General features: G+C 38.0%; 3 protein-coding genes and 2 long non-coding RNA genes across 9 annotated transcripts; 2 read left to right on the top strand and 3 right to left on the bottom strand.

Moving 5' to 3' along the window:
* Positions 1 to 309: 309 nt before the first annotated feature.
* Positions 310 to 4,744, bottom strand: LOC147756166 (uncharacterized). Its single transcript, XR_015327549.1, has 3 exons — positions 3,444 to 4,744; positions 1,851 to 2,020; positions 310 to 1,386 (listed from the first exon to the last, which is right to left on the bottom strand). It is a non-coding gene; the product is annotated as an uncharacterized LOC147756166 (long non-coding RNA).
* A 2,432-nt stretch (positions 4,745 to 7,176) lies between these two features.
* LOC147756167 (uncharacterized) lies at positions 7,177 to 10,649 on the top strand. Its single transcript, XR_015327557.1, has 2 exons — positions 7,177 to 7,541; positions 9,267 to 10,649. It is a non-coding gene; the product is annotated as an uncharacterized LOC147756167 (long non-coding RNA).
* Pdhb (Pyruvate dehydrogenase E1 beta subunit) lies at positions 10,197 to 16,554 on the bottom strand. The gene is made up of 8 exons (XM_022802997.2): positions 16,198 to 16,554; positions 14,324 to 14,371; positions 14,052 to 14,201; positions 13,539 to 13,748; positions 12,907 to 13,023; positions 12,231 to 12,323; positions 11,441 to 11,637; positions 10,197 to 11,105 (listed from the first exon to the last, which is right to left on the bottom strand). Exons 1-8 carry the CDS (start codon positions 16,336 to 16,338, stop codon positions 10,994 to 10,996), a joined length of 1,068 nt encoding a protein of 355 aa, XP_022658732.1. The 5' UTR covers positions 16,339 to 16,554; the 3' UTR covers positions 10,197 to 10,993.
* Positions 16,555 to 18,507: 1,953 nt separating this feature from the next.
* On the bottom strand, positions 18,508 to 21,357 carry Uch (Ubiquitin carboxyl-terminal hydrolase). Of its 2 annotated transcripts, XM_086988836.1 has the most exons (5): positions 21,138 to 21,357; positions 20,933 to 20,973; positions 19,838 to 20,152; positions 19,414 to 19,521; positions 18,508 to 19,004 (listed from the first exon to the last, which is right to left on the bottom strand). In XM_086988836.1, the coding sequence occupies exons 3-5, from the start codon at positions 20,138 to 20,140 to the stop codon at positions 18,750 to 18,752; spliced, it is 666 nt and encodes a 221-aa protein (XP_086844962.1). In that variant the 5' UTR covers positions 20,141 to 20,152; positions 20,933 to 20,973; positions 21,138 to 21,357; the 3' UTR covers positions 18,508 to 18,749. The 2 variants fall into 2 exon arrangements, with proteins under 2 accessions (XP_086844962.1, XP_022658734.1); XM_022802999.2 differs by lacking the exon at positions 20,933 to 20,973 and having other exon boundaries at positions 21,138 to 21,355.
* A 259-nt stretch (positions 21,358 to 21,616) lies between these two features.
* On the top strand, positions 21,617 to 23,813 carry l(3)87Df (cytochrome c oxidase assembly factor COX20 lethal (3) 87Df). 4 transcript variants are annotated; one of them, XM_022803002.2, is made up of 5 exons: positions 21,617 to 21,811; positions 22,017 to 22,181; positions 22,939 to 23,077; positions 23,274 to 23,349; positions 23,598 to 23,813. In XM_022803002.2, the coding sequence occupies exons 2-5, from the start codon at positions 22,059 to 22,061 to the stop codon at positions 23,707 to 23,709; spliced, it is 450 nt and encodes a 149-aa protein (XP_022658737.1). In that variant the 5' UTR covers positions 21,617 to 21,811; positions 22,017 to 22,058; the 3' UTR covers positions 23,710 to 23,813. The 4 variants fall into 4 exon arrangements, with proteins under 4 accessions (XP_022658737.1, XP_022658739.1, XP_086844964.1 ...); XM_022803004.2 differs by lacking the exon at positions 22,017 to 22,181 and having other exon boundaries at positions 21,623 to 21,811; XM_086988838.1 differs by lacking the exon at positions 21,617 to 21,811 and having other exon boundaries at positions 21,955 to 22,181.
* The last annotated feature ends 1,598 nt before the right edge of the window (positions 23,814 to 25,411 follow it).

Raw genomic sequence — 25,411 nt, forward strand, 5'->3', positions numbered from 1 at the left:
ATCTTCTCTCTGCGTTTCGAGTCGCTTTGTACGGCAAGAATTGCTTTTAGCGTACTTTACGGTACAGCACTGAACTCACCCAGGCGAAAAAAGGAACGTTTTTTACGTCTGCGTTAGCGATTTTTTTTCAATTAAGCAACTACATATTAGATACGGGAAAATCGCTCACGAGAATTTCGTAACATAAACCTTCTCTTTAATCCAAATAATAGTGACCTTTAATCGCTAAATTTTAATAATTTATTGTTTGAAAATGAACTTTCATTGCGTAAATGACTGCATAATGAGAAGTGATGCGCGAAACAAAAATTTCGGTTTTGATGCATTTATTCAATAATGATAAGTTTGTTAATTGTCGATGTTACCAGTATTAGTATTTCTGCTATAGGTATTGTTTAGCTGTTGTAGTAGATTGGGCAATTCTTTCGGTGTGATCCAATTCGTAGCGCCCCCGGATCATGTACCAATTGGATTCTAGTCTCGTTTCTGCGATCGATATTGATGCTGTTACTATTGTCGTTGTTGCCATCGTTGTTGTCGATGGCTTTAGATTCCAACTTCCACCTTCTGCTTCTTAACTTTTACTGTTTTTATTAGTTTTCCGTATCTTGTTTCCTTAGTGATGCTGTCTTTCATTCGTCGTTGGAAGCGCGTCCTTTTGTCGTTACTGGCTAGAGTCGATTTGTTAACATCTACTTTTCGGTTTTACAAAAGTTGTCTGTCACTACTGTCAACAGAAATACGATAACGAACAGCAACTGCCGGTGACCCGCCGACACCTGATGGTCTGTTTGACCCTGATTCAAAGCTATTTCGGCAAAACCTATGTAACCTTCGTCATGGCAATGTAGGAATATCGTTTTTCTTTTCCTATACTTGCCGGATACTTAGTTCTTGCGACAGTTATCGTCTCTCGCTCTCTCCTCTCTCTCTCCTCTCTCAGTATATTTATATGTATGTTGTAATTTACTGTAGTGGCAGAAAGTTTAATTGCCTCCTTCATAAGCTAGTGGCTTCATGCGTTTACTCTATGTTGTTATCTAGTTCTCTAATAATGTGTGAATGTTTTTGAACAAGAACTCGAACACTGGCGACCCTCTCTGGACTGATTGCGACGCGAACTTCATTAAGCCTTCCTTTTTTTTTCATCAGGCATCAATTTCCCGAGACACATCCTTATTTGAGCCCCGTGCTACATCTCCAACTTCTAGCGAAAGTTTCTCGCCTTCGTATCTTTTCGTCTTCCTTTTCCATTCTGGGGCATCTTCATTTCCTTTAAAGCAACGCCCTGTTGTACGGTCATTGGCAAGCGTTTAAATCCTTTCGCCGGGATTGACGCATCCAGTGTAGAGACGCTGGGTCCCGGAACCCACGCTACGGCCATACCTAGTGAGAGGAAGCCAACGTAGAGTTAGAGCTCTGCCTAGAAAACGAAGAGCAAATGTTTTCGGAAATATGTAATTAAAGCAGAGTGACAAACTTCACGCGAGTGATATTATTACCCTGCTTGTTCAGTTACACGTGAACTAGTAATAGTAAAGGGCTTAACTGCATAATCCGCAACTAGTTCTATGAAATTTGCTGACGCAAGACTTTAATGAACATATGGGACACGGCATGCGTGAATAAGTAAGGTTCAATCATCTAAAGTGAACAGACGGTAAACGGTTAACCAGCGGAGGACCAGAAACTCGTGGTCGCAAAACTATCCAGGCATACCGGAAGAGATCTCATCATCTTTTAAATCGTTTTATTTATGCTATCGGTTCTATATTACTCAAGCCATTCGATTTTAGATTTACTTACAAGTAATTGTTTCATAATGAAGATAATCAAGGGGAACTACAAACCTGGGTCGAGCCTTCGCTGAATAGTAACGGTCGAGACCTTCAAGATACTCGAGGGCCGCGTTGAGATTATTCGGTGCTTCCTGAGCCATTGCCACGCCCATGACCATCACCGTTACAAAAACAACCAGGAGAAGGCACATCGTCTTTGACATCTCGGCTGACATGGTTAGCTGTTATTATAAAATGAGTAACAGAAACACTATTAGTCTCTACCATAGAAATAGTGTAAGTAGAAAAATTGCGTTCGCTATGGCTACGGGTATTTCAAATAAGAAATTTAGAAATGCTTATCTTTTTCGATCTACTACTGCAAGGGGCAAAAGAAACCAATGGGAGGATAATTCTAATATTAGACCTGAATTTACTCGTTAAGAAAAACGGCACCATAACATACTCAGCATACTCAGGCTAGGCGATAAGAATAATATTTGGTCTTTGACGAGTTCCATTTAACGAAACCTTAACAATCTCTTAGCTATGAAATGCTCCACCCTTAAAATTGTTATCTTCTAGACACTACGCGATCTTCAAGCATACGGGTTAGGCTTAAAGGGGGCCACACGACTACCACAGAATGTCAAGCATTAGCCATCAGGTGTCCTTAATAAGCGTTTGTTAGAGTTCTCTTTAATGCCGAAAGCATTTTATATATATTTTTTGACATCTCAATTATTTCACAAGCGACCGAAAAATGCCTGCGTTGAAAAAAACAGAACGATGACCACAAGAAAACATTTTAGCGCAGTATTTAAGGTTCAGTCACATAATGGAAAAATAAAATTCAATTGCTATATTTCCGTCCGATTATGTTTAGATTTAAATCTTCAGTTACGACTAGAAAGTCTAGCCTTCAGTTTATCTAACTGTTAACGATTCTGCTGAAAACAACTATACTAAACCCTGTAGGGTAAGATGTACCATTTCTAAAAATGTATCCAAAAGATCGTAGATCTCTCCAATCTCATATTGGCTTGATCTTTATTCAATGAAATCGATTTAAAACAACAAACGAAATAGGATGACAATGCCCTTCCGCCGATACTCAGCTGAGAATAATCATAACATCTAGTCACAAGCTATAAAAAGCACGTTCTCAGATCTACACTTCGATACGATTAGTGACGTAATTTGCAAGTAGAGCTCTTCAACTGACGTAAGGTGAAAAGGTTTCGAAAAAATGATAACGTATGATTTCAGCGACAGATAAAAGTTCATACCTTAGTCACTGAATAGTCTCAAGGGAAGAGAAACCTACATAGAAACAAACACGTCACCAGAAAACTTACGACCATATCTGGATTTTAGGAAAAAAGTTGAAATATATCTTTATATCATGTACGCTCAGAGCAGATTTCAGAAATTTTCTTAAGGTTTCCCTGCTTGTTTGCCATTTGCTTCTTTTGCCATTTAATAAATAAAACACTCATACACCCACACACACACACACACACACACACACACACGCACGCTCGCACACACACTCGCACCCACTCAAGTAAAAATTTGCAGCCTCTAGTTGAGACACCATAGCAAATAGATTCTTGTTCGATAATTCAACTACCTTGTTCACAGCGCTGTAAGTGGTATACTTACCTTTGGAATAAATAAAAGATGGAGTGTAATGTTCTAAATCTCGTTAATGCTGGAACCTGCGCGGAACGTTTAAGTCTCGATGGTCTTAGTACTTGTTGCCGACTGAGGTGTCCCGGGAGCCGCTTCCTCTTATATCGGCGACGAGGCGAGGGGCTTCAATGACGACGCACATTGGTGTCCGATGTTGGGGCTTCGCGAGTCTTTTATAGTAGAAGTAGTCGTCGATAAACTGCGTACGTGGTTCACTAGCTGAGACTCGTCAGCAATAAGAATACTTCCCAACCTCTTAGAATTCGCCCCTGGGGGTTCCTTCGTCGAACCCTTTGAAAGCTCTAGCGTGCCCCTTAATAACGTCGAGAGAAGATAGAACCCTACCTTGGTGGCGAAAAAACGCACGTTCGCGCGTCGGATCTGAGTTGGAAGAGAGAACCCCGGATAGCTGACTCGATAGAAAATTGAGGGGAAATACTGGACCGCTCTTACGTTCACATGCTCCGCCCAGATCCGCCCACCCGCCAAGCGTGGAGGGACGAACCGATTTAGCGAAGAGGCCGGAAGTTCGGACCCTAGAAAGCATCGAAAAGTGGCAGAAGATTTGTGCGCAAAATAAAGAAAATTGAATGTCCTTTAATATTATGGACACTATAAAATCGCTTCTTATCGGTCTTTTACAACCTATTTAAGCTCACTACACTTTATGTAGGCTCATTAAGTTAATGCATAATATAGCACAGTAACTTTTATTAGCTTCTATTCCTGCCCTCAGTGTTTCATTTGACCCGTCGCTTCAATGCTTCATGCTTAATGATTCTAAACTGCTTGTCACGTATAACTAATACTTCTTATTCGAGTCCTATTAGCAACAAGCCCGCGCTTTTTTTTTTAATATTTTTTCTTTAGCAAAACGATGTCCGCTATTAGTAACTGCTAATGTAATGACTACGATCGAATGTTGGTGATGCTGATGATTCAATGTCGCGATTTGCCTCAAGGGTTTCTTGGTTTTACATTATCTGACAGGGTACGGGCTATGACAACATATGAGGATGTCCACTGTCGTCAGAGGGTACGCGAGACGAGTCGCGACAGCACGTCTATTCAATTAAGCGTTACCAACACGAAAGCAACAGAGATCTGCCTATGCATCAACAGCACCATCACAAGAACGGATAAGACATAAATGTTTATGACATTTTTATTGCTATATGTCGACGAGCAGCAAAGACTGCTTGACTGCATTAAATTAATGACGCGAGCGCGACAGCATAGAAAACCTCAAAGCTGAACTGCCCCATCAACTTAGCGATAATATGCAGTAACAGCGAAAATACGTCTGCCACCTCCCAATTTGCTTTACTGTAGATATTGGTGTCATTGCCATCCTCTACCTGGCGGCGTAGTGCCCCCAAGCGTCTCCTTATCACGCTTCTCCTTAAACTATCGCAGAAACTTGGGCTACTTGTCTGAGTCGATTTAGATGACGAAGTTAACTAAACGCCCATGTGTGAATAAACCTCTTTACGTACTCGCACCTTAGGGCATATTCCCTCTGCTCGATCCCTTTTGCGAAGGAACTACCGTACAGTGGCGAGCTGGTCTACCCATCTAACTTACTGCGCCGTCCTCGCCAGTTAGTCGTGACGAAATAGTTTGGATCGCGGACGCAGTTTCAATTCGCATTAAACGGAACTATAATTGACTGCAGCTGGCTGGTCCAAGTTGCGCCACTGATCACAGCTGCAATCAAATTGGTTTTGCTCATCTGGTTTTGTTCGCTGGCGCTTTATAAACGAAAGTAACTTGCTGAAACATAAACAGGGAACAGAATGCTCGCCAACGTTCCATAGCAAGTCTAATTTCTTGCACTCAAATTTCCACGGGAGGCAAATGTTTGCGTAGTAGGCACTAAGTTCGTCGAAGTTGATTTTTTCAATGACTGCTGTCTATTTCATGATGTTGAATAGGCGATCGGGATACAGGGATGGTCGTGATTCGCTGGAAAATATACCGCGATTCGCTGGTAAGAAAATATGTGAACAAGGAGTAGTCGTGGCGGTGTATGCACGAATTCTACGTGGAAATAAAATAATTGAAAACGCTAAGCACAACGAAAAGCTCCAACCAGTTGAACTGTAATAAATATGTATAAATAATGTGTGAATGGGTCGCAGGATTGATCCTCTGTTAGTCCCATCTTTACTCAACGTAGTAATGCTCACCCAATCGGAAGATTGGGGTTAGTGAAACAAAAGTACGTCCCCTACATTTTCTACTGTATGTTAATACTATACTTTGGTAGAAGCAGAAAAGGAAATGAAGGCTATCGGTCACAACCGGTTATTACTAGTGCCATTCCGTCCTCTACTGGATCTACTCGACCCCCATACGTTGCTAGTAATAATAGCTGCCGTAGATATAGACCTTGTCGACTATTACATCGGGTCTGAGTAGCTGTCTCCATTTGACTTGTGTCGCAGATCGGCCCACTACTAGCAGCATTGAACGCCCATCTACTCTGACTTTTCACCGCCTATGCAATCGTTCATCAATGTGTAACTTAAAACAAGTCTAAATCGGCTTCCGGGATTATGCTAGAGACGGCTGTCCTGTTAGGTCATTGTTGTCCTTCCCATTTTGTTGCGATTAGGAAATTCAACTTGAGTAGTCTGTAATGTGCCGCGTCTATTGAGTGTTAGTAGGTATTTTCCTTACACAGTTTACCGGCCTGGTTGTTCTATGAGACGTCTGGCTGCTATTATTTATGCTGTTACAATGTTTTAGCAATGCAATTGCGTACTTCTAATAATTTCTTCACCTTGCTTAGGGTTTGTTATCGGTCGGATCTAGATAATCAATTAACATGCTCTAGTACACTTGTTACGCTTCTGTAGTTGTCCTATTAACCTTAGTCAAATGCCTTTCCATTGCAATTCACCCATATGCCGTTAGCTTTTACGATTCCTCTCTTTATAGAAGTTACACAGTTTCACCTATTCTACCGCTGGACTCAGAATAGACCTATGTAACTCTCTGCAAAAATCTGAGATTCGGACTCTTCCAAAAATCAGCATTAATATCTACTGTACAGGGCTTGAAAAATCTTTTTTTGGTGAGATGATTTTTATGGTGAGATGATTTACAAATTCTCAACCATTGTCGACATAAGCGCCCAAAGGGGTCATGATTTATTACCGCTACTATTAAGCTATTTTAAAACTAGGTCTGACAGCTTTATCTATAAAAGTGTGCGATCGTGGCACTGGAATTATGTGGTGACGAAAGAATGATGCACGCTCATCGCTAGTGTCATCACACTTGTCATTCACTGTTTTGGAGTTTAATTATTGCTCTCACATTTGACTAACGGAGATTCTGAGTAAATACCTGCCATCATTTCTTTAGGGGGTCAGAAAAGATGCTTATCTGTAAACAAACTGCCACTATCCTTTTCAATAACACGTTGTATATTACAGTTCCATTATGTAACTGACAACGGTAAATGTATCAGATGTTACGGGAATAAATTTAATATTGAGATAGTGTGATAGCTGAATTTAAAGCGTAACTATATTACCCTTTTATTGCAAACGATTGGAATGTTCAAAACATGATAATCAAGTGGAAGCTCAACCATATATCTTTCTAATATTTAGACTTTCCTGGTCTCAATTTAAAAACTTATTAAAACATTGATTTTATCTGTTCTTTTCATAATTCCTGTCATTAGGCGACAACAACAACGACGATGCCTGGCAACGATATTGGAATCATTTACAAGTTTCCTTAAATTCGTATCTCACAATATTCATATGCGATACACTAATAATAAACTTTACAAACATATAGATTTTAAAGCTGCATCAGTTTAAAGAGGCTGAAACAATCCAAGAATCACTTGACAGACATAACTAAAACAAAATCAACGTTGACACCAGGTGAGACCTAATAAATCTGTTGTCGTGTAGGGGCTTAATTAATCGAGCTATCAACGCCTTATTGTTATTTTTAAGAGAATTTCCAGGCGGCTGTCGCCTGTGGACAACAAATATGCTTTGGTTTGTAGGGGATTCGCATAGTTATTGGTGCATCAGACATCAGGTCAGTACAAATGGACTTTAGCAGTACAAAAATAGTCTAGACAGTATGAATACCTTTATTATTAGAAGAACTTATGTTTCTACAACCATTGGCCTTCGGAACTTACCGGTACGTATAGCGTGAAGAATCAGCTATACCTAACACTTCACAACTTTTTCTTCAGGTAAGCAGTCGAATCCGAGAAGACTAGCTTCTTCAGTATGAACACCAGTTTAACCACTTTGACGTAAGCCCTTGTACGTGACTTAACCATGCAGTCCACCAAAAAAAATGCAGTTCAACCGGGAATAGTGCCAAATCCGATTTGGAATGGCACAAAAGGGTTTTAATCGTTCTGCAAGGGACGTCCTTTGCAAGTCTAGCCACCTCCGAGGATCCAGCTTGGAGAATCGGGTTGAAATTATCAATGAGATACGTCTCAAGTTTATCCATAGCGCGATCACGAAATTTCAGTGTTTATCATTGCTATTATAGAAATGATGTTTAATGGCGTCAGAGAAACTCGTCTATGATGGCAGAAGTTGGAGTAACCTAAAAGTCGCTTCTTTGGATACAGAAACGAACACCGACAAGCCTTTCATATCAGACTCAGTCTGATGTATGCATGTATGACAGCGAATACGCCCGTTGCGACCGCAATAAATATTGCGTTTTATTAAGTAAAGCCGCAAAAAATCTTATGTTTTCGAAAATCGCTTAACTTGTCGATGAAACCTGACTGGACCACAATCAATGTTATGACAACAATTATTCCCATTGCCGTAGATATATGTATAGCGAAAGAAAGTGATTTTGATTAAAAAGAATGGAGTTTGTCCATCGAGATGCATAAAATGTTCATTCGCCAAGTAATTCCAACTCAAACCTTCAAAGTGCAGGCAGGTCGCTATGAATGTTTTTCGAGACTGAAATCAGATATATCTTCGACGATTCTTGGTAGAACAGAGCGAAATATTTACGAAACGTCGATGATATTATGATTTGGCTATGCAAACCAAAAAATGTCTTCTAACAGGATGCAGTACACGCTGGGAGGTACCATCGATCTAAAAACGCAGCTAGCGACCGTCGGGTCGAAACTACTCTTCACTGATCATTTTAATAGTTTTAGTCACGACTGTTAATGCCCCTATCATATAACACGTAAATTCTTACCAACTGCTATGGCTATAACATTGAGTGTAAATATACAGATATCATTGTAAATGATATTTGAGTGTAAATATACACATATCATTGTAAATGATATTTATCATTATTTACAACGATACAGCTTTTAAGAAGCATATAATAGTACCAATAATATTTGTGATATATTAGACTTTTGACTGATTTTTGAGTTGCCATCGTTATGATCATAACTGCGCATTAAAAATGCCCTTCACCATAGGAGTGCATCAACATTAGAGCGTTTTCGTTGGCAGACTACTGAGGGATTAATTATTACTAACAATATCCCTGCAATGTTCTAATTTGATTGCCTTTATAACAATACTTGCATGTAAGCTGGCTGAGACCGATCGCCATATATTACATCAAAAAAATGTTCATGCCATGACACCCTATCTAGAGAAAATGTTTGACATAATGGACTTCGTGTATAGTTATGACTAGTTAGAAGATAACATAGTTATAACGTGTCCGAAACGGCTCGTTCTCTAAATCGTGTAGTTCTGAGCGAAAAACACATGAGAATTGTCACGTTCTCATGTTGTTTTTTTTTAGGCCTCGGCTGCGATGGTTGGTGCGATGGGACGTCATCGATTGCCATTGAACCTTATGTCATCGAAAATTACGTTGATTTACTATAATACTAACTTTTCGGTTATTTTGATCGGAAATTGTAGGAATAGATATGCGAGAAGCGTCTATAGATTCAAGTGTTAAACAGGCGCATAACGATTTAGGGCCAAGTGCGACTAATACTCGAAAGACGAATTATAAGGTGAACAGTCCTTTACAATGCTTAAAAATCGAATTACTGTAGTTTGCTAGGAATATAGTTCTGTCTATAAATATGCTGTTTGAAAGATAACTAACTTTGCACGCGATACGGTAAACATCTGTTCTCAATCTCAGGTATCAAAGTGTGCAGCGCTCTCTTTTTTTATTTTTGATTTTTTTTTTTTTTTTTTTATTTTTGATTGGAACGTAGATGTTTGTTGTATTGTGACAAATTACGTGTAGTCAATGTGAAGAACCATCATTAATGTAAAGTCTGCCTGATGCCGCTAAAAGTAACAGAAATATATCAAATAATATCAAAATCGCGTTTTACATGCATTTCTTTTGCACATACATGGGAAACTGAAGATATATGCATAGGCTGTACGGGAGTAATAGGGAATAATATTAGTTTTTCAGTAAAATCATCCAAATATTTTGCTTTAATGACACGTATATTATTCATAAGACAACCTCAGATTCGCAAAAGTGAGTTGGCAACGCATATCAGTTGTACTTCCGGGTACGCTGACGCTAAAATCTGCTTAGAGGAGTTGACTGATGGAACCAGTTTTAAAGCCTATCCGCATTAGTGTTGAACCAATACAGTTGTTACAAAGCTAAATTTGTAAAACACTTCTTATCAGAAGTCTTCTCACGTTTCTCGAAAGTTGGCAATTTCCTATATATTCAACAAATTACAACAATATGTGCATATAAAAAACAACCACTTTTTTATTGAGTGTCGATAATTATTTACATTATTTTCCTTCCATATTGATTTACTCAATTGCTAATCTCGCTTGAAGGTTATGACTGCATTCACTATGACGCCCCAATGACTTACTATTCTTTCTATAATATCTATCCTCAAACGAGAAAAGATTAAACTTAAAACTTCCAAGTTGTTTTTGTAAAGTGCAGCAGCAAAGTATTTAATTTACAGTTGGTAGAACCCGAGTCTTAAAGTACACACTGAGACAGATGTTCAATAAAAGTACTTAGGACCCGCCGTCTGCAAAACTTGTTAACTTCCTTCAAATTCTTAGATTGAACTCGGCTAAAAAGTCCTAATTATAAAACTGGTTCGGCGGCAATAAGTTGCACTACAAAGCATCAATGTCATTAACGCTGTTTCGTCAATTATTCTATTTATTACATTCCTATACCCTAAACGCAGTTTGGTGTAGCTTAACGCCCAGTTTCATTTCACAATCTCTCAGTCACCCAACATGTTTTTCCGGATTATGACAGTCCGTACCCAATTATGTTCAATCGGAACGCGATAAATTGGCCATGATTGCGGTATGTCTAATTCGCGCAAATAAATTGGAAATTTATACTGTACTTTATCCGTAATTTATACTAATTGACTTACATATTTCGTGATGATGATAAGCTGCACACTTCAACATGATACTGCATCACCTGAATTACGACTTCATTTTAGAAAATGAGCCTAACAGCCATAGAGGAAACCACGATATCAGTGCACCATTCATCATTCTCTATTGCACGTTGAGCATCGTCTTGACTGCCCGAACTATATCATCTTTTTGAGGCAAAGCCCTGACCTCCAGACTTGCTGTATATGGCATCGGAACATCAGCACCCGTAAGCCTTTAATAGCGCGCACGAAACAGACGAGCGAAATTAACATTATGCATACTGATACATAATAAATGTCCCTGTGATGGTTATCCTTTCAGTTAAACCTTGTAATCTAGGTTTGACTTGGCCCAATAAACTATAGTTATTAAACCATTAAAATAGTTCAGAAGCAATGCAATACTGGACATAAAACTCCAGATTTCATCTTTAAAATACAAGATAAATAAACCAAGAACACAGAGCCATGTATGCCCAATATTCATTGTATATTAAAGAAGCATGTGTTCAAGGTTACTACATCTTTTAAACATTTTTAAAATAAAAAAAAGTAAGTGAAAACGAACCTAATCACTGGGGCATCCAAGTAGTCGAAAACCGGACCCTCTATTAACCTAGCACTAATTTCAGCTCCGACTCCGGAGAAGGACCATCCACCCTCGACAGTTACACACCGATGTGTCTTCATTACGGACTGCGCAATCGTCACGAAGTCCAACGGTCGAATCGATCGAAGATTGATCACTTCGCAGTCGATACCAGCCTAAATGAACCATAAAGTAATCAGTTAATAATCAGGTGTTATTTGTCTATTCATGACTGTGGCAATATATACAAATTACAATTTAACAGCTAGCAACGTTTTCCTCAATGACCACAATCCATAGCGCTCACGTGCGCAACCCATTCTCATACTGTTAGATATAAGCGATAACACTACTTTATGGCATCGTGAACTCTAGAACATAACTACTGGACATAAAAACACTGTTTCAGGGCGATTTTGTTACAAGAAAAAATACCCCCAGAGTGGGGAATTACATCAAAGGATATAGTAACTATGCTAATGGACAGACCCACATTTGGGGGTTGCATGCCTATAGGATCAAACGCGTGTTTTCCACGGCTTCTCTCGTAGCATCCAACAAGACTTCAGAGACTGTTCAAAGTGAAAGAAAGGCTGGAGGTCGGCTAAAAAGCATGCAGAGGACAAAGTAGTAGGACTAGGATACCTAGACAATTATTTAGGTCATAATCTGGCTGGGGTCCAAGTAAATATTTGTTGCTAAATTTCAATGATATCGGTAAAATGTTGGAACAAATGAGTTTAATAGTTGATATCGTTTAGCAACTTACGCTTGCGAGCTCGTTGGCAGCCTCAAGACACGTTCCAACGGGTTTTGAATGAGCAACTAATGTTACAGCATTGCCTGTGCGCTCGATCTTCGCCTGAAAAAAGTTACATGCTGACGTTCGATCTAATTCACATAATAGGTATGCAATATATTAACATGGGCCGACATAAATATATGTAGGTTTCAAAAAAACAAAATATTTTATAAATGCATGCTTGGTGCTTTAAAATAGGAGATTAGGGGACATGGAATATAATCATATATGAATATACCAGGTATTATTTTAATTCTAAAACATTTTGATTATTCATTTGATTGTTCATTACCTACGTAAACATAATAAAGAAATAAGACATTATATAGTTAGCGATGGCTTGAAGTGCTGACACACTAATTAGAAAAGGGTAAGAACGATTACACTACAACGTAGCAATTCTTCCAAATCGACATCACTATATTACATTTAAGTCAACGCTGGCGCAATACACTTTAATTAATCTGAACTTTAAATTTTCTATATATATTAAACCTTTAAAGCTATCGCTGAGAATTTCCTTTCCACTATGTAGATTTCCATGCAACACTCGCGACAAAGAAATTGTCAATAAAATAAAACGAACTTGATCAAAAAGCGCTTGAACTATTTTTAACGTCGCTTCTTTTTTTGTAATACGTACTTTTCCAATGGGTACAACAAAATCTTTAGACATGGCTTCGCTTGACATGTCGAACGCCACTCCATACAAAAGCTCATTTTCCAGAAAGACCACCGGATCATTGTCACGGATAGCCGCCTGAAATTCGATGATAAATGACAATGTCTAGAGGAATCATAAAAGCTATGATAAGGTGTACCGCTTGGAAATGAAAATATAACTTGATTGCTTTATTATTTCGGCTTTTCACATTTATGATTAACGCAAAAGTTTTTTTGATAACTTGTTATCCATAACAAGTGTTTAGTGCTTATTCCATAGCGTTGAACTTACTATTAACGCAGTGTTATTCGATTTCAAACTTAGAAAACGTTATTAAATTGTTGTTCTGTCCTGGCAAAGAACTTCAAAGTGCGGGATACTAGACAAATAGATCAAAATAATTGTCAACAAGCAGTACTCGTCATTAACATGTTCTTTATGAAGTTTAAAAGGGTTATAATAATGCAAATCACTTATCGTGTGGAAAACTTGTGATAGAAAATGCACACCAAAAGCGTACGTTTACCGTTAGGCAAGGGAAAAACGTACAGTGAATATCCTTAACATTTAGCGTTTTCATTGATTTATTCTTTTTAAACAAACGAGCCTACCTTGAGGAGACCCTTTGCATCCTCGCTGCTGTATGGCGATAGCACTTTGAGACCAGGACATTGCCCGTACCATGCGGCGAAACACTGCGAGTGCTGAGCAGCGACACCTACAGCTGCCCCATTAGGACCCCGAAACACGATGGGTACGGCGACTAATCCTGCGCTCATATAGTAAGTCTTCGCTGCTGAATTAATGATATGATCGATGGCCTACAACGAAACGTGCAAATAAATCAAACAGCAAATATAACCTTTACTACAGGCTCTGTATGGCTTCTCAGTAAACGTGCCTTCAACTATTGCCTAGCCGTAACGCATCCATATACCACATTGCGTGGCAGACCGCGCACTGTTCGAGAGAAATATTTAACACCCGATTGCTAGTAGCCAACTAATTGTGTCGTATCAAGATTATTTGACGTATGCACTAGATTTCGTACTTTGTATAACATCGAAGGATCGAAACAAATCTAGAATTTCATATTAATTGCCCGAATGTTCCTCACTTCTAACCTGCATAGAAAAGTTAAACGTCATAAATTCGCAAATGGGCCTTAGTCCGACGAAAGCTGCGCCCACAGCCATTCCGCCAAAGCCGATTTCAGTGATAGGAGTGTCGATTACACGTCGGTCTCCATATTTCTTCCATAATCCACGAGACACCTACGTTGTGGAACGTAGAAAGTTAAATTTTTTTCAAACGCTAAAGCATATTTTTTTGATTATCCTCGCAATATAGTTTTCCAACTGTAACTAAAGCACGAATAAAAACATTCAGTACACACCTTGTATGCTCCATCATACATTGCGACCTCTTCACCAAGTATGAATACCTGAAATGATAAAATTGCACACGATGCTAGTACGAAAAATTAGATCTCTTGGTATTTAGTTACTTTTTGATAGAAGAAGAAGAGAGAAGGCCATATCTAGGCTTATGTATTTTGGTGAGTGATATTTTTCAACTATTGCATAGAATCTTTCAGTCGGAATATAAGACAAATGGCGACGCAGTCTCATATTGCTGTTTGGTAAATGTAGCGATTAGAGTCGAAATTAAATTTAGATAGAAATTACTAATTTCTGTCTACTACTAGAAGCATTGGAAAGCGGGTCTATCTAACTAAAACAGCTTCCTTAAACTATATGGACTCGGCTGATCTTTTCAAGGCGGTTTCAAGCGTATTGTACGAAGATTTACTGTTACTTGCCCCTAAAGGGCAAAGTTCGTTGTTTTTCGTTGTTTTCCATGCACTGTGATGTTCACTTGATTGGTTCTAAATTCAGATCAGCAACTTCCTTTTCATCTTCCATTTACGTTTAACAACACGGCTGCGTCGCCGCACCAAAGCGATCACGACCATGGTCCATGCTGGTATATTATTAAATAAATAAATGAATATCTTTGCTAATAATATTAATAATAAAAATTCTGTTGCGTGAACAAATGTGTTACATAAATACTTTAAACTACATTGTGGAATAAGCTAATAGGTAACACTGATCGCCATTCGACGCTATTCTACCTTTAAAAAGGCAGAATGAAATATATTTACTATCAAAAAAAACAGCGTCGGGCAAAGCTCACGAAGAAGCTGTAGTAACGGCAAACCTTTTTTTTTTTTTACTAAATGTTAAAAAAATCCGTTAGGAGGTGAGTATTGTGAAAACTAACACAGGCAACTTGTATCTTCGTTTGCCTTGTTCCCCTACAACGGATATATCAATTTTCAGAGCTAAATATTGGGTACGGGCTAGGCTGTTCAGGCTTGTCATTTATAACAGTCAAGTATCCCACTTTTTTTTTTTAATATTTACAATTATAATAAGGATTAGTATATTATAAGATAAGAAAAATTAGTGCAAATGGATCAACTTTCGTTTGAATGAACGTTTATTAAGGGGAAGCTTCAATGGCCAAACGTGATTTGTATTCTCTGCTGAGTTAATAGACTGTCAATAAAGTTCATTCATTTAGTAGTATTGATCGTATTACCTTTTAGTTATCCAGACTAGTGCCCAGACTTCCTTGTGGTCTTTTTTTTGAGTCAAGCTGTTTTCTAATTGTCTTCTATTTATTAAATTACAAATAGTAGCTTTTATTTATTAGGCTTTCCTATTCTAGACCGCTAGGGTTTCGGTGCAAAGAGTTAGGTTTACAACTAGCATTGAGATACAATACTCATTTTTTGGCTTCAACTATAAGAAAACCCTAATAGATTAAAGACAGTGTTCAATATTTTATATTTCTCAACTGTTTACAATTATCGTTTCTATTGTACTTCAATTCTTAGTAAATTCCATTGAGTCGATCGACAGCAGACAACTTTGACAATGCAACTACAAGGAAAACACCTCAAATGATGGATAATGAAGACAATTCAACTACTCTCTACAGACAGTTTTATACTCTTTGCCATTTTTATCCATCTAAGGGTTACTCGCCAGCTAAAGTTTCAGAAACTTAAAATTTTCTGGCCCAAAGCAACCCATGAAATTATCAAACACAATTCGAGCCCGCACTATCTATTCGCAAAAATAAGCCCTCCATAACAGAAACAGGATAACATTTTCATATATTCGCTGTAATTCGGACATATGATAAATTCATTTGTTTTCCATAGCCCCATCTATCAATAATAGAGGTATGATATCGTACCTTGTCATCACGCTCCATCTCCTCGTCTATAGCTGCGTTGAGAGCATCTCGGACAGTCATCTGAGCCGATGCCACCCGAGAGCTTGTGCCAAACTGGCGTGTAACCGCGCGCAGGACTGAACATCGAATCAGACCAGCCATTTTTGTATTTTCCCTGCTTTCTTGTGACAACCTCACTAATAAATATGTCAAAATGTAATGTCCATCTATTTGACACACTCCCCTGGAAACGACGACTGGCTTTGTTGTCTGATAGATATCAGATAGATAAGCAGGCTCCACGACACATCGAGCATACACACACGCACACAGACAGCCAGCCAACCACCGGCCGGTCAAAAGAGTCAAGAGGTTTGCGCGGCACTAGATGGCTGATGCAGCCGTGAAACGATCGCGCCATATTCAAGAGGGAACTTTAGATTGTGGGTGCGAGTGAAAATAGGCGCTATTGAGCGGCTTGTAGCTACGTTCGTTAAAATCGAATATCAAGTTTATATTCGAGCCGCACCGTCTGCAAACTGCACAACGCAAACTATCACAAAATAAAACAATTTACGATTTTTTGTCGACTGATACAACATTAGTGGTGAACGTATGCGAGGCAGAGTGACTAAAGTTAGTTAGAAAGCTGTACCGTAATATTGTGTAAATTAGAACTTGCTGAGTTAGTCTATACTAGAGGAACTACATATTTTGGTTACCCTGTACTGTTGTACGAGTTTGCACGGGCTTTTACAAAAATAATTCTGCAGTCTTTAAAGAACTAAAAAAGAAATTCTTTTTTTAATACAATATGCTTTTTTGCCATCTAAACGCAACTTTTCCAGATATAGACCGCATCATCTCTTCAGTTTTGGAAACTGTTTCCAATTCCAAAAACTATTATTTTCATATTGGCAAGTTAAAATAGTAAAGCTTTAGTGAATAATGTGACTCACTCTCAGCATAGGTAATTGGGTTATCTGAGTACAAAAACACATATGAAATGTGTATAAGTCATTCCCGTGCATTTTGCTACGCTACTCCAACTAGACGGTGATGGCTTAATGTTCTCTTATTTTTTCCAGTACTTTTGCTTCGAATATTGGTCCGACAAATAGACGAGTTAGCCGAGTTTGGTTTTAAATCTTATAAATTCTCTTTTATTTTGTACGTATTATTTTATACGCGGTTAACCAAATCTGATATTCAAGGATGTTCCCATATTTTCGTGTTGACGGCTATTTGCAAGAACCGGCTGCCATTACAATTAAAAGTGATAGGTGAAGCAAATCAAGCACGGTGTGTCTTGTTTTTTTCATTGATGGCCTGGTAACGTTATACTGCGCAACGTCTTATTAATAATCCGATTGATGCTCGGCGTCAGACGTCACATCGTATCTACGCCGGCCGACGGTGAATGGTTAACAAGAAAAGATAATCTACAGCAACATCTACAATGTGGCATGCTACTTGCTAACTGAAACTCCAGAAGATAGAAAAGGTGTACGTATATTCAAAAGTATAAATAGGTACCAGTAGTTCTTCCATAGGCTTTCGCTTTGTGATAATGACTCGGACAATGGTTAGTCTAAATTGGAAAAAGTTCTTCCTGTTTTTATATGGCACTCGTGCATTTTCCCACAAGCTGCTATAGAAGTCAAAAATTTTCGTACAGATTTCAGATACGAATGATTCTCGGTATTGCACGTATACAATTCAATATTCTTCAAAAAGGCGGTGAATAATTAAACTTAACCATCTTACGCTACACTCAGCGCAAGCAAAATCAGAAGATTTTTATTCGTTGGTCCTGGTAGTTTCCATTCAACTTGATGTATTACTTTTTCAACAAAACGGCTTATCTGTAATATAAAACTCTATATTTTCCGTTAAAACTCCTTGACCACTTAATAATCTCCGATAGATTCCATTTAGTGCTCCAAATGAGTTGCTTAGTTAAATCCTTCTAATCTGATTGAACACACGCAAATAACCATTATAATTAACAATCTATCCACTAGGAAAATACACGTTTATGCAGCACATTTGAAGAGAAATAAAGAACGCGATTATTATTTTTTCAGTAATACAGTTACACTCTAGCATTGTGGTGTCCGAGATAGTACGTCTTTAATAATCGACCACTTCAAAGCACGGCTGTTATACAAAAAAAACTTTATATTATTTGCCAGTGTTCTCGGAGCAGACCACTAGTTTTTCTCATAATATGACATTTATTACCGTTAGAACTTTGCATTTCTATGTCACTGCATAAGTAGTCAGCTATTTAGAATCAAAAACAAGTGAAACCTAAATAAAAGCACGGGCTTTCCTAAAGTTTGTATATTTATTTATGAATACAAATACTTATGATAAATAAATTGACATTGGTAGATATCCGACTGTTTACATTACATCCATACATTATAATATACCTGCTTCAGGCATAGATAAAAAGCGGGCCTCTTATCATATAAAGACCTTTTCAAAAAACTCATATTTAACGACTTCGGCATATCTGGATCGACATGTGTTGAAGACAGTTACAGGATTTGGTATTCACGAATTGTTTACTGCTTAACCAACGCTGCTACAGAGAAGTTGAGCACATCAGGCGTTGACGTTATGTACTTTTTACATACGTCAGCTGCGTCTTTCAAAAATGTTGCCTCTGACGACAAACCATGTTGAATTGGACCCGACTTCCGTCCGTCAAGTTCGTAAACATAACCATCGGCGAGAACGATAGCAACGAAATGCAGGTCGAGTTTGTCATCTATATTCGGTGTCGCCGTCTGACCTTGATGTGCGAAATTCTCATGAATCTGTCAGATTTTTACATGGTATCGGTGAATTTTAGTACGCATTGAAAAACGGCTGTATAATGCTACAGCAAATATCAGAATTACAAAGATGTACATTGTTATAACTGATGCAGGCGAAACTTGCGTGCTTCAGTTTTTGCGCTATTCAGGACAAGTTCTTAGTTCATACTCCAAATTCCTAGATTTCTCCTAAATAGCGCTTGCTTGAACCAGCTTAATTGGCTAACAAATCGTTATGTTTTAAACGACCTACCGGGGCCACATCTTATCATTTTTTAGTTACGCCGACCGTGTCGCACTTACATAGCTGATGCGACGGGCGTCGAAATATCAAAACTAATAATAGCCCACTAGTATATGTTTAAACCATGATTGGGATCACCATCTCATAGGAAGATTTAAAATTTACCTCTTTGATATCCGAGTTATCTTCGAGTAGTTTGGCCTTCCCTTCAGGAGATTTGTCCTTGCCTGCTTTTAGAAAAACATCCAGCGGGCTCCCCTCAACTACCGGAACCTGTGTAAAGGTAAGCTTGATTAGTCAAATCATTCTTTCCAAATGCATCTTACGTGCCACATGAGCTGAAGCAGCCTACCACAGGCGTTTCCTACAACAACGACAACTAAGTCGGCAGAAGACTAGGAAAAAGTAACTCTACATCATATGTCGTTGCTGATTCGTACCTAATCCCATATAGATGCACCTGAAGTAAAAATAGCTACATCTTAAATCTCTATATTCCATGAAAGAATCAGGACAAAAGAATTTCTTTAATTTAATTTGGCCTAGAAAGAAATTCGAATCTTCTATTAATCTGAATCGTACACGTTACCTTTGAGTTGGCAAGCGCATGGAGCAGTCCTATTGTTCCACAAGCGTTTTGGATTGTTTGCTTCATGAAGAATACCTTTGACTCTGAAGCTTCAACTTCTGTTCCGCCACCACTGGCTGGTGCACCGCTATTAAGTGGGAACAGCAACAGCAGCGCTGCGATTGGCTGAGGGATAAACGCTAGAAGCTCGTTATCCAAACCGAAAACGTCTACAAGAGACCACTCTTTCGAGGCTCCAAGAGAGTGAATGTACTTTGTCATAACGTCGGGGTTCGACTCCAAACCTAACCAGCGAATAGCCATAATTATATATGCCTGCAACACCAGTTGAAAAAAATGTCATTAATGATTTCATATTATTAAACTATATTATATAAAGGTGCTTAGTTATAAGAAAACTTGCTTTACAGAGAAGTATAATAAACGATCTAAAATGCCTATCACTCTCAGCGGAGCCCAGCATTACCCACTCAGTTATTATTGGCAGGCCATGACAGAATCATTGCATATCCGTTAGATTGTTCATTGTGTTCGTTATTCATTAGGTTTCATCTGGATTAAATCCTCATCAAATCTCAACATAAACTGGTTCGAAAAAATGAAATTGTATACTTATTGCGTAACAATCATGAATGTCCAAGACGAACAGTCATGGAATAAAAACATCATAATTTAAAAAAAATGAAAGTATGATAAAAAATTTTATCTCACAAACTTTACCACAAAAATAGAGTGCTAATTAAATGTGATAAAAATATGTATGTGGTACCGGATCCTCCTGGGGATAGAGATAACAGTTGCTTCTAGCAGTATATATGGTGAGCTATTAATATAACTCGATTAATTTGATGAATTAGGATGCAATTTTAGAAAGGCCACACAATCAGGCCTGCAGACGAGAAACCCAAAATCTATTCAACCGATCGCTTGCGAATGCGTCTTCTTGAAAGGTTTACCCCATTTTAAGTAACACAGAAGTTTGCAGTGCTTTAAATGGTCGCTTGAAACTTAATCCAACGTAACTAGTGCGTGTGAAAATTCAATAAACACGTTTTTATTTTTCGAAATTGTTCGTCATGATAATTTAATACTTACTACACGATTCGCGCTATGTCGGCAACTATGAATCTGGTTGCCTGAGGGGAATCATATTTGAAATCAATTTTATATATATTTGAAGTAACTGAATATATTACGGTAAGAGGAGCAAGAATATCGGATTACATGACAAATGCATTTCTCGAAGTGTTATAAGACCTCACTATTATTAGTAGATTCATTTTCAACGTATTTGACTTACGTTGTTGTCGTGTATCTCAATACTAAAGTGAATGTCTTTTTTTTACGATTATCCTAAGTCCAATTTTAGCGACACACTTTTCTCTATTGCTGCTATATCGATGAATCAAGAGTTCCCTATCGCCTTTTGAGCCGGTCAGTCGATGTCTCTCAGTGAGTGCTATGGCCGGTTCGATAGGTGTCGTCCCTGTGTCGATAGGCCCGCTCCCTCTGTTTGTTTCTGATCTGGCGTTAGCAGACGACCGCACATTTTGCGCGGATCCAACTAGTCCGCGCGCGGAAACGCATCGAATTCGCTCAGACTTCATGTTGTGGGCGATATTTGAAAGACTATTATCTAACTCCCGCAATCCTATTTACTGAATAAGAAAAGCTTTCACATATTAGGCTATCTGCAATATATATGAGACGATACAGCGTGACTTTGTGTTGAAGAGGACGAACGTATCTGTGTAGGTGTCATGCTAGTCTGCATCTACGGCTGTAAATATGAGACTAGGTGTAGCACGCTTCAAATGTGTATATTTATTTTATTAGAATCAAAAGTGTTCTTTTTTTAGTAGTTTGTTAAATCACTAGTTGAAGGAAAAAGTCTAAAATTTTGGCGTGATTAATTATCATATGTGATAGATGTTGTTTTAGTTAGTTTCTCGTAACTATTTATCAGCAATGGCTGTAAGTGTTTAATTCCGCTGTACTTGACTAAAATATCGAATAGAATTTGTCTAATCATTGTAAAAATCATTAATAAGAAAAAGAGAACTTTTGAAAAGCTTTTGAGTTCAAATAAATCGTTTGCTCTTTTTAAACCTAATCAGGAGGATGGACCCTTTCTGTGCTTATAGTTCAGATGGAATAAACAATTGTGTACTCTTTATAGTAACTCTTGAGAAATGTGGAAAACAAGAGTAGTGTAGACTAAATGCATAGGAACTACATAAACGATATCGCCATCGTTGGAGCGACACGAGTTGGACTCAATATAGGATCTAGAAGAACTATTAGCGTCGTTGTTGGTCACGAAGACAGCATAAAACATTACACGGTAACGGAGCAAACATCCGACACTAAACCGTTCTTGAACTCGGGAGCTCGCGCTCGAAAAGACTATTACGTCATTTTTCCTTCCGTGATATTATAAACGTATAGCTGGTAAATTGTTAACAAAAACAAATGAAATGGAATTTAGTGAAATAAAGGGGGTGAAAGAAGAGAGTCGAGTAAGTAGAACTAACACAACGAAATATAAGTTCCTACTGAGTTCAGAAAAAGACGAACCGATAAAGAGCATAATTGTGTTTAAATTTGTTAAATTTGGATGGTTAATTAATAATATAATGATGAATTATTTAAATAAGTTAAGACATAATGTTGAGTAAAAGAAAGAAGGTTCACGGCTTTCGTCAATAAGGAATCTGGGTCGTTAGGCGAATTGGCGAGAAGTTTGCTTGAGGCACGCATGAGCCTAAGAAACATTTGGTGCTCTCTTCGACGCATCGAGGCGGAGTACTGCTAAGTACGTATTTAAAGTCTTACAAAATTAACATGAAAGTGAGGCACTAGTGTGGGGTAAAGATTTTAGTTACAATTCGTTTACGGCAAGCTCTTGAAGTGTGTTTATATGCACGACTGGATTTCAGATAGTATTACACTTTGCTGCTGGTAACTAGTCAAAAACAAGGCTACTTGAATTTAATTTTTCCTCTAAAGTACTATAATTGGTTATGTGAAAATATTTTTACCGTTTCTAGTTCATTGCTGCAGTATGAACGTTTACTGCTGGTTTACCCAATTTTTTTCAGGAGATCGTCGATGATAAGAAGGATAGTGGACCAACGGTCTTTGGTCGCCGCCTAAAGGATATCCCATGTGCTAAGCAGTGCTTCCTTCGAGGCATCGGTGGTGGTTTAGGACTCGGAATCCTTCACTTCATGTTTACTAGTAAGTTTAACCGAAAGTGGTCTTCTACATAAGTCATTGAACTTGTGAGTCTGTCAATAAGGATACAAAAGTGAGTTGACAGTACTGGTAACAGTGCTGAGGTTCATGGAGTATAACCGAAACTAAGTATATGGAGAGTTTTAGTAGATAATGTTATAAATCTGTTTTATCGAATCAGAAATTATGTTTTTTGCAGGCAACACGAAATGGTCGACCCACGTTGCCGTATTATCATTTACGGGTATAGGATTAACTGAGTGGTTTTACTGCAGGTGAGTAATAGGGCGATCGTTACGAGTAGTTTGACAATGTAAGCAAATTATCGATAGATAGTTGAAACTCTATCAGCTTCATGTTTTGTACCATACATCAGTAATAGGAAGTGTTGAGTCCAAAGTAAGGCTTCCGAATCGATCTTTTGCGAAAAAAAAAAAAACAGATTTTAGTGTTGGCACCAGAAGGGCAGCAGATATCTAGCGATCCATATCGTCATCCATCTCATCCAATCAATTAATTTCAGATATATGTGGTCAGTGCGAAGATTTGAACGAGAGAAGCTGAATTACGCAATAGAGCTCAAAAGAACCTACGAAGGAACCGAAAAGGCTTCCCTATTTGAAAAAACGGAGTAGTAGTGCAGTCTACACAGATAATCTCAGAAAAAAATAGTTATATTAACAGGTGTGCAATTACGCATGTAACAAATGAATAAATGCTATAAGTATTTGTAAATCGATTGAAGCGTTTAATGAGTCTAATTTCCTTGATTGCAGAAACTCATTTCATTAGTCCTTTAGCGGAAACGTTAATATCTTAGTTCTGTCCCTGTGATAGTGCAGTGACAACGCGCGTATCCATTAAACTTAAAAGCACATGGCGGTTTAGGTTCAAAGCGTTGATTAATGCTACTTCGGTTCAGCTGTGTGTTTGGCAACATGAACGAGTTTCCGGGCTTCAGTAACAGAAAAAAATGTAATTTCAATATTAAATATGTAGATTCCTGCTAGATTTGTTGAAATTGTGTCCTGTGTACAGTTGTCTTGCATGGTATGATTACGAGACAGTCGTATATGCAATAGTATTTCAATACAACCTCTTTGTGAATATGAGTGAACAAGAATTCCTAGGATAAGGCAGATGGACAATTCCGCAAGACATTTACCAGTGTCATCGGCAACAGGTATAAGCTTCAGCGGATTTTGAACCCACTGGCGGAGTCGTGGGAATATTTAAATTACTTTAAATAAAATACTAGGTATTTACTAGAGGATTTTTTCGAGCATTTGTTTTATGTTGATTCTGAACATAGTAATTTCTTCTTATCGAATTATGTTATGTCTTGTAAGCACAAAGTCATGTGACTATAATTTCCCGGTTTACATTCGAAGACGCAGCTCAGCTGATAAGGTAATAAAGGCACAAGTGCATGAGAATGTACAACTCGTATTTATTGTCATAATGCTCCATGGTTAGAAAAAAAGTCATTTTACTCGTACTTGCTGCATTATGTGTTTGAACTGTTGTTCGTTAAATTTTACAAAATTCAAGTAAAAAACAAGGGCGTCCAGGTTCCTGATTTTCTATAATTATATAAAATGTTTGCGTAAATTTTTGATATATGTTCTTATCAACATTTCCAAGTCGCATGTCAATACTAAAATTCGTGCACATATTCTAACTAGAAGAACTGGCATTAACTACAGGAAATACATTGCCAACTATATAGCAGTTATTTGTGAATAATTACTATATAATTAACAATATATAAAGTGATCGCAAGGATTTTAGATAACGGTTTCGATGACAATGCACACCCGTTAAAGAATAACGGGGCATACGAAAAACAACAAGATGTTATTTCCTTAGTTTATTGATAAGACTAGGAAATTTACTTCATATTGTGTAGCTTTCTTGTGAAATGATTCCTTCACATAAAATAAGCGGGATAAATGCTCCACGTGTGGAGCCGCCAATGGTACCAAGGTGAATCCAGGACTCTCAAAGGTATTCATACCGTTCCGTAAAAAAAAGGACATGGGAAATGCTTAAAATAGTTATGTCAACAAAAAAAACAAGAAGTTTATTAAGTGTATTAAAAAAAACGATAAAAATTCCTGAAAGGGTGATAAAACGGCCTTGACAAACGGCTGACACTCTTATTTCTATAACTCTTATCCATGACGATTAGGAGCTCGAGTATCATCTAATAAACAGAAATAGTTTACGAAGCTTGAAAGTTACTTAACGATATGCTAAAGATTGTTGTTAGGGGCACTGCTTTTGTATGGCCAGACATACCCGAATCAAGTGGAAGTAACATGCTCTTGTGGTGAC

This window comes from Varroa destructor, unplaced genomic scaffold, assembly GCF_002443255.2.
Source record: "Varroa destructor unplaced genomic scaffold, Vdes_3.0 BEIS01000004.1, whole genome shotgun sequence".
Taxonomy (NCBI): Eukaryota; Metazoa; Arthropoda; class Arachnida; order Mesostigmata; family Varroidae; genus Varroa; species Varroa destructor.

Coding starts and splice junctions, on each gene's coding strand:
- Pdhb (XM_022802997.2), bottom strand. CDS start 16,338: ATGGCTGGTCTGATTCGATGTTCAGTCCTGCGCGCGGTTACACGCCAG. Junction 12,324..12,906: donor TTGTTGTACCCATTGGAAAA/GTACGTATTACA, acceptor AACTTTTTTCAG/GCGAAGATCGAGCGCACAGG. Junction 11,106..11,440: donor TTGGATGCCCCAGTGATTAG/GTTCGTTTTCAC, acceptor GCGCTATTAAAG/GCTTACGGGTGCTGATGTTC.
- Uch (XM_086988836.1), bottom strand. CDS start 20,140: ATGGCTATTCGCTGGTTAGGTTTGGAGTCGAACCCCGACGTTATGACA. Junction 19,522..19,837: donor ATGCGCTTGCCAACTCAAAG/GTAACGTGTACG, acceptor ACCTTTACACAG/GTTCCGGTAGTTGAGGGGAG. Junction 19,005..19,413: donor ATAACTCGGATATCAAAGAG/GTAAATTTTAAA, acceptor AAAATCTGACAG/ATTCATGAGAATTTCGCACA.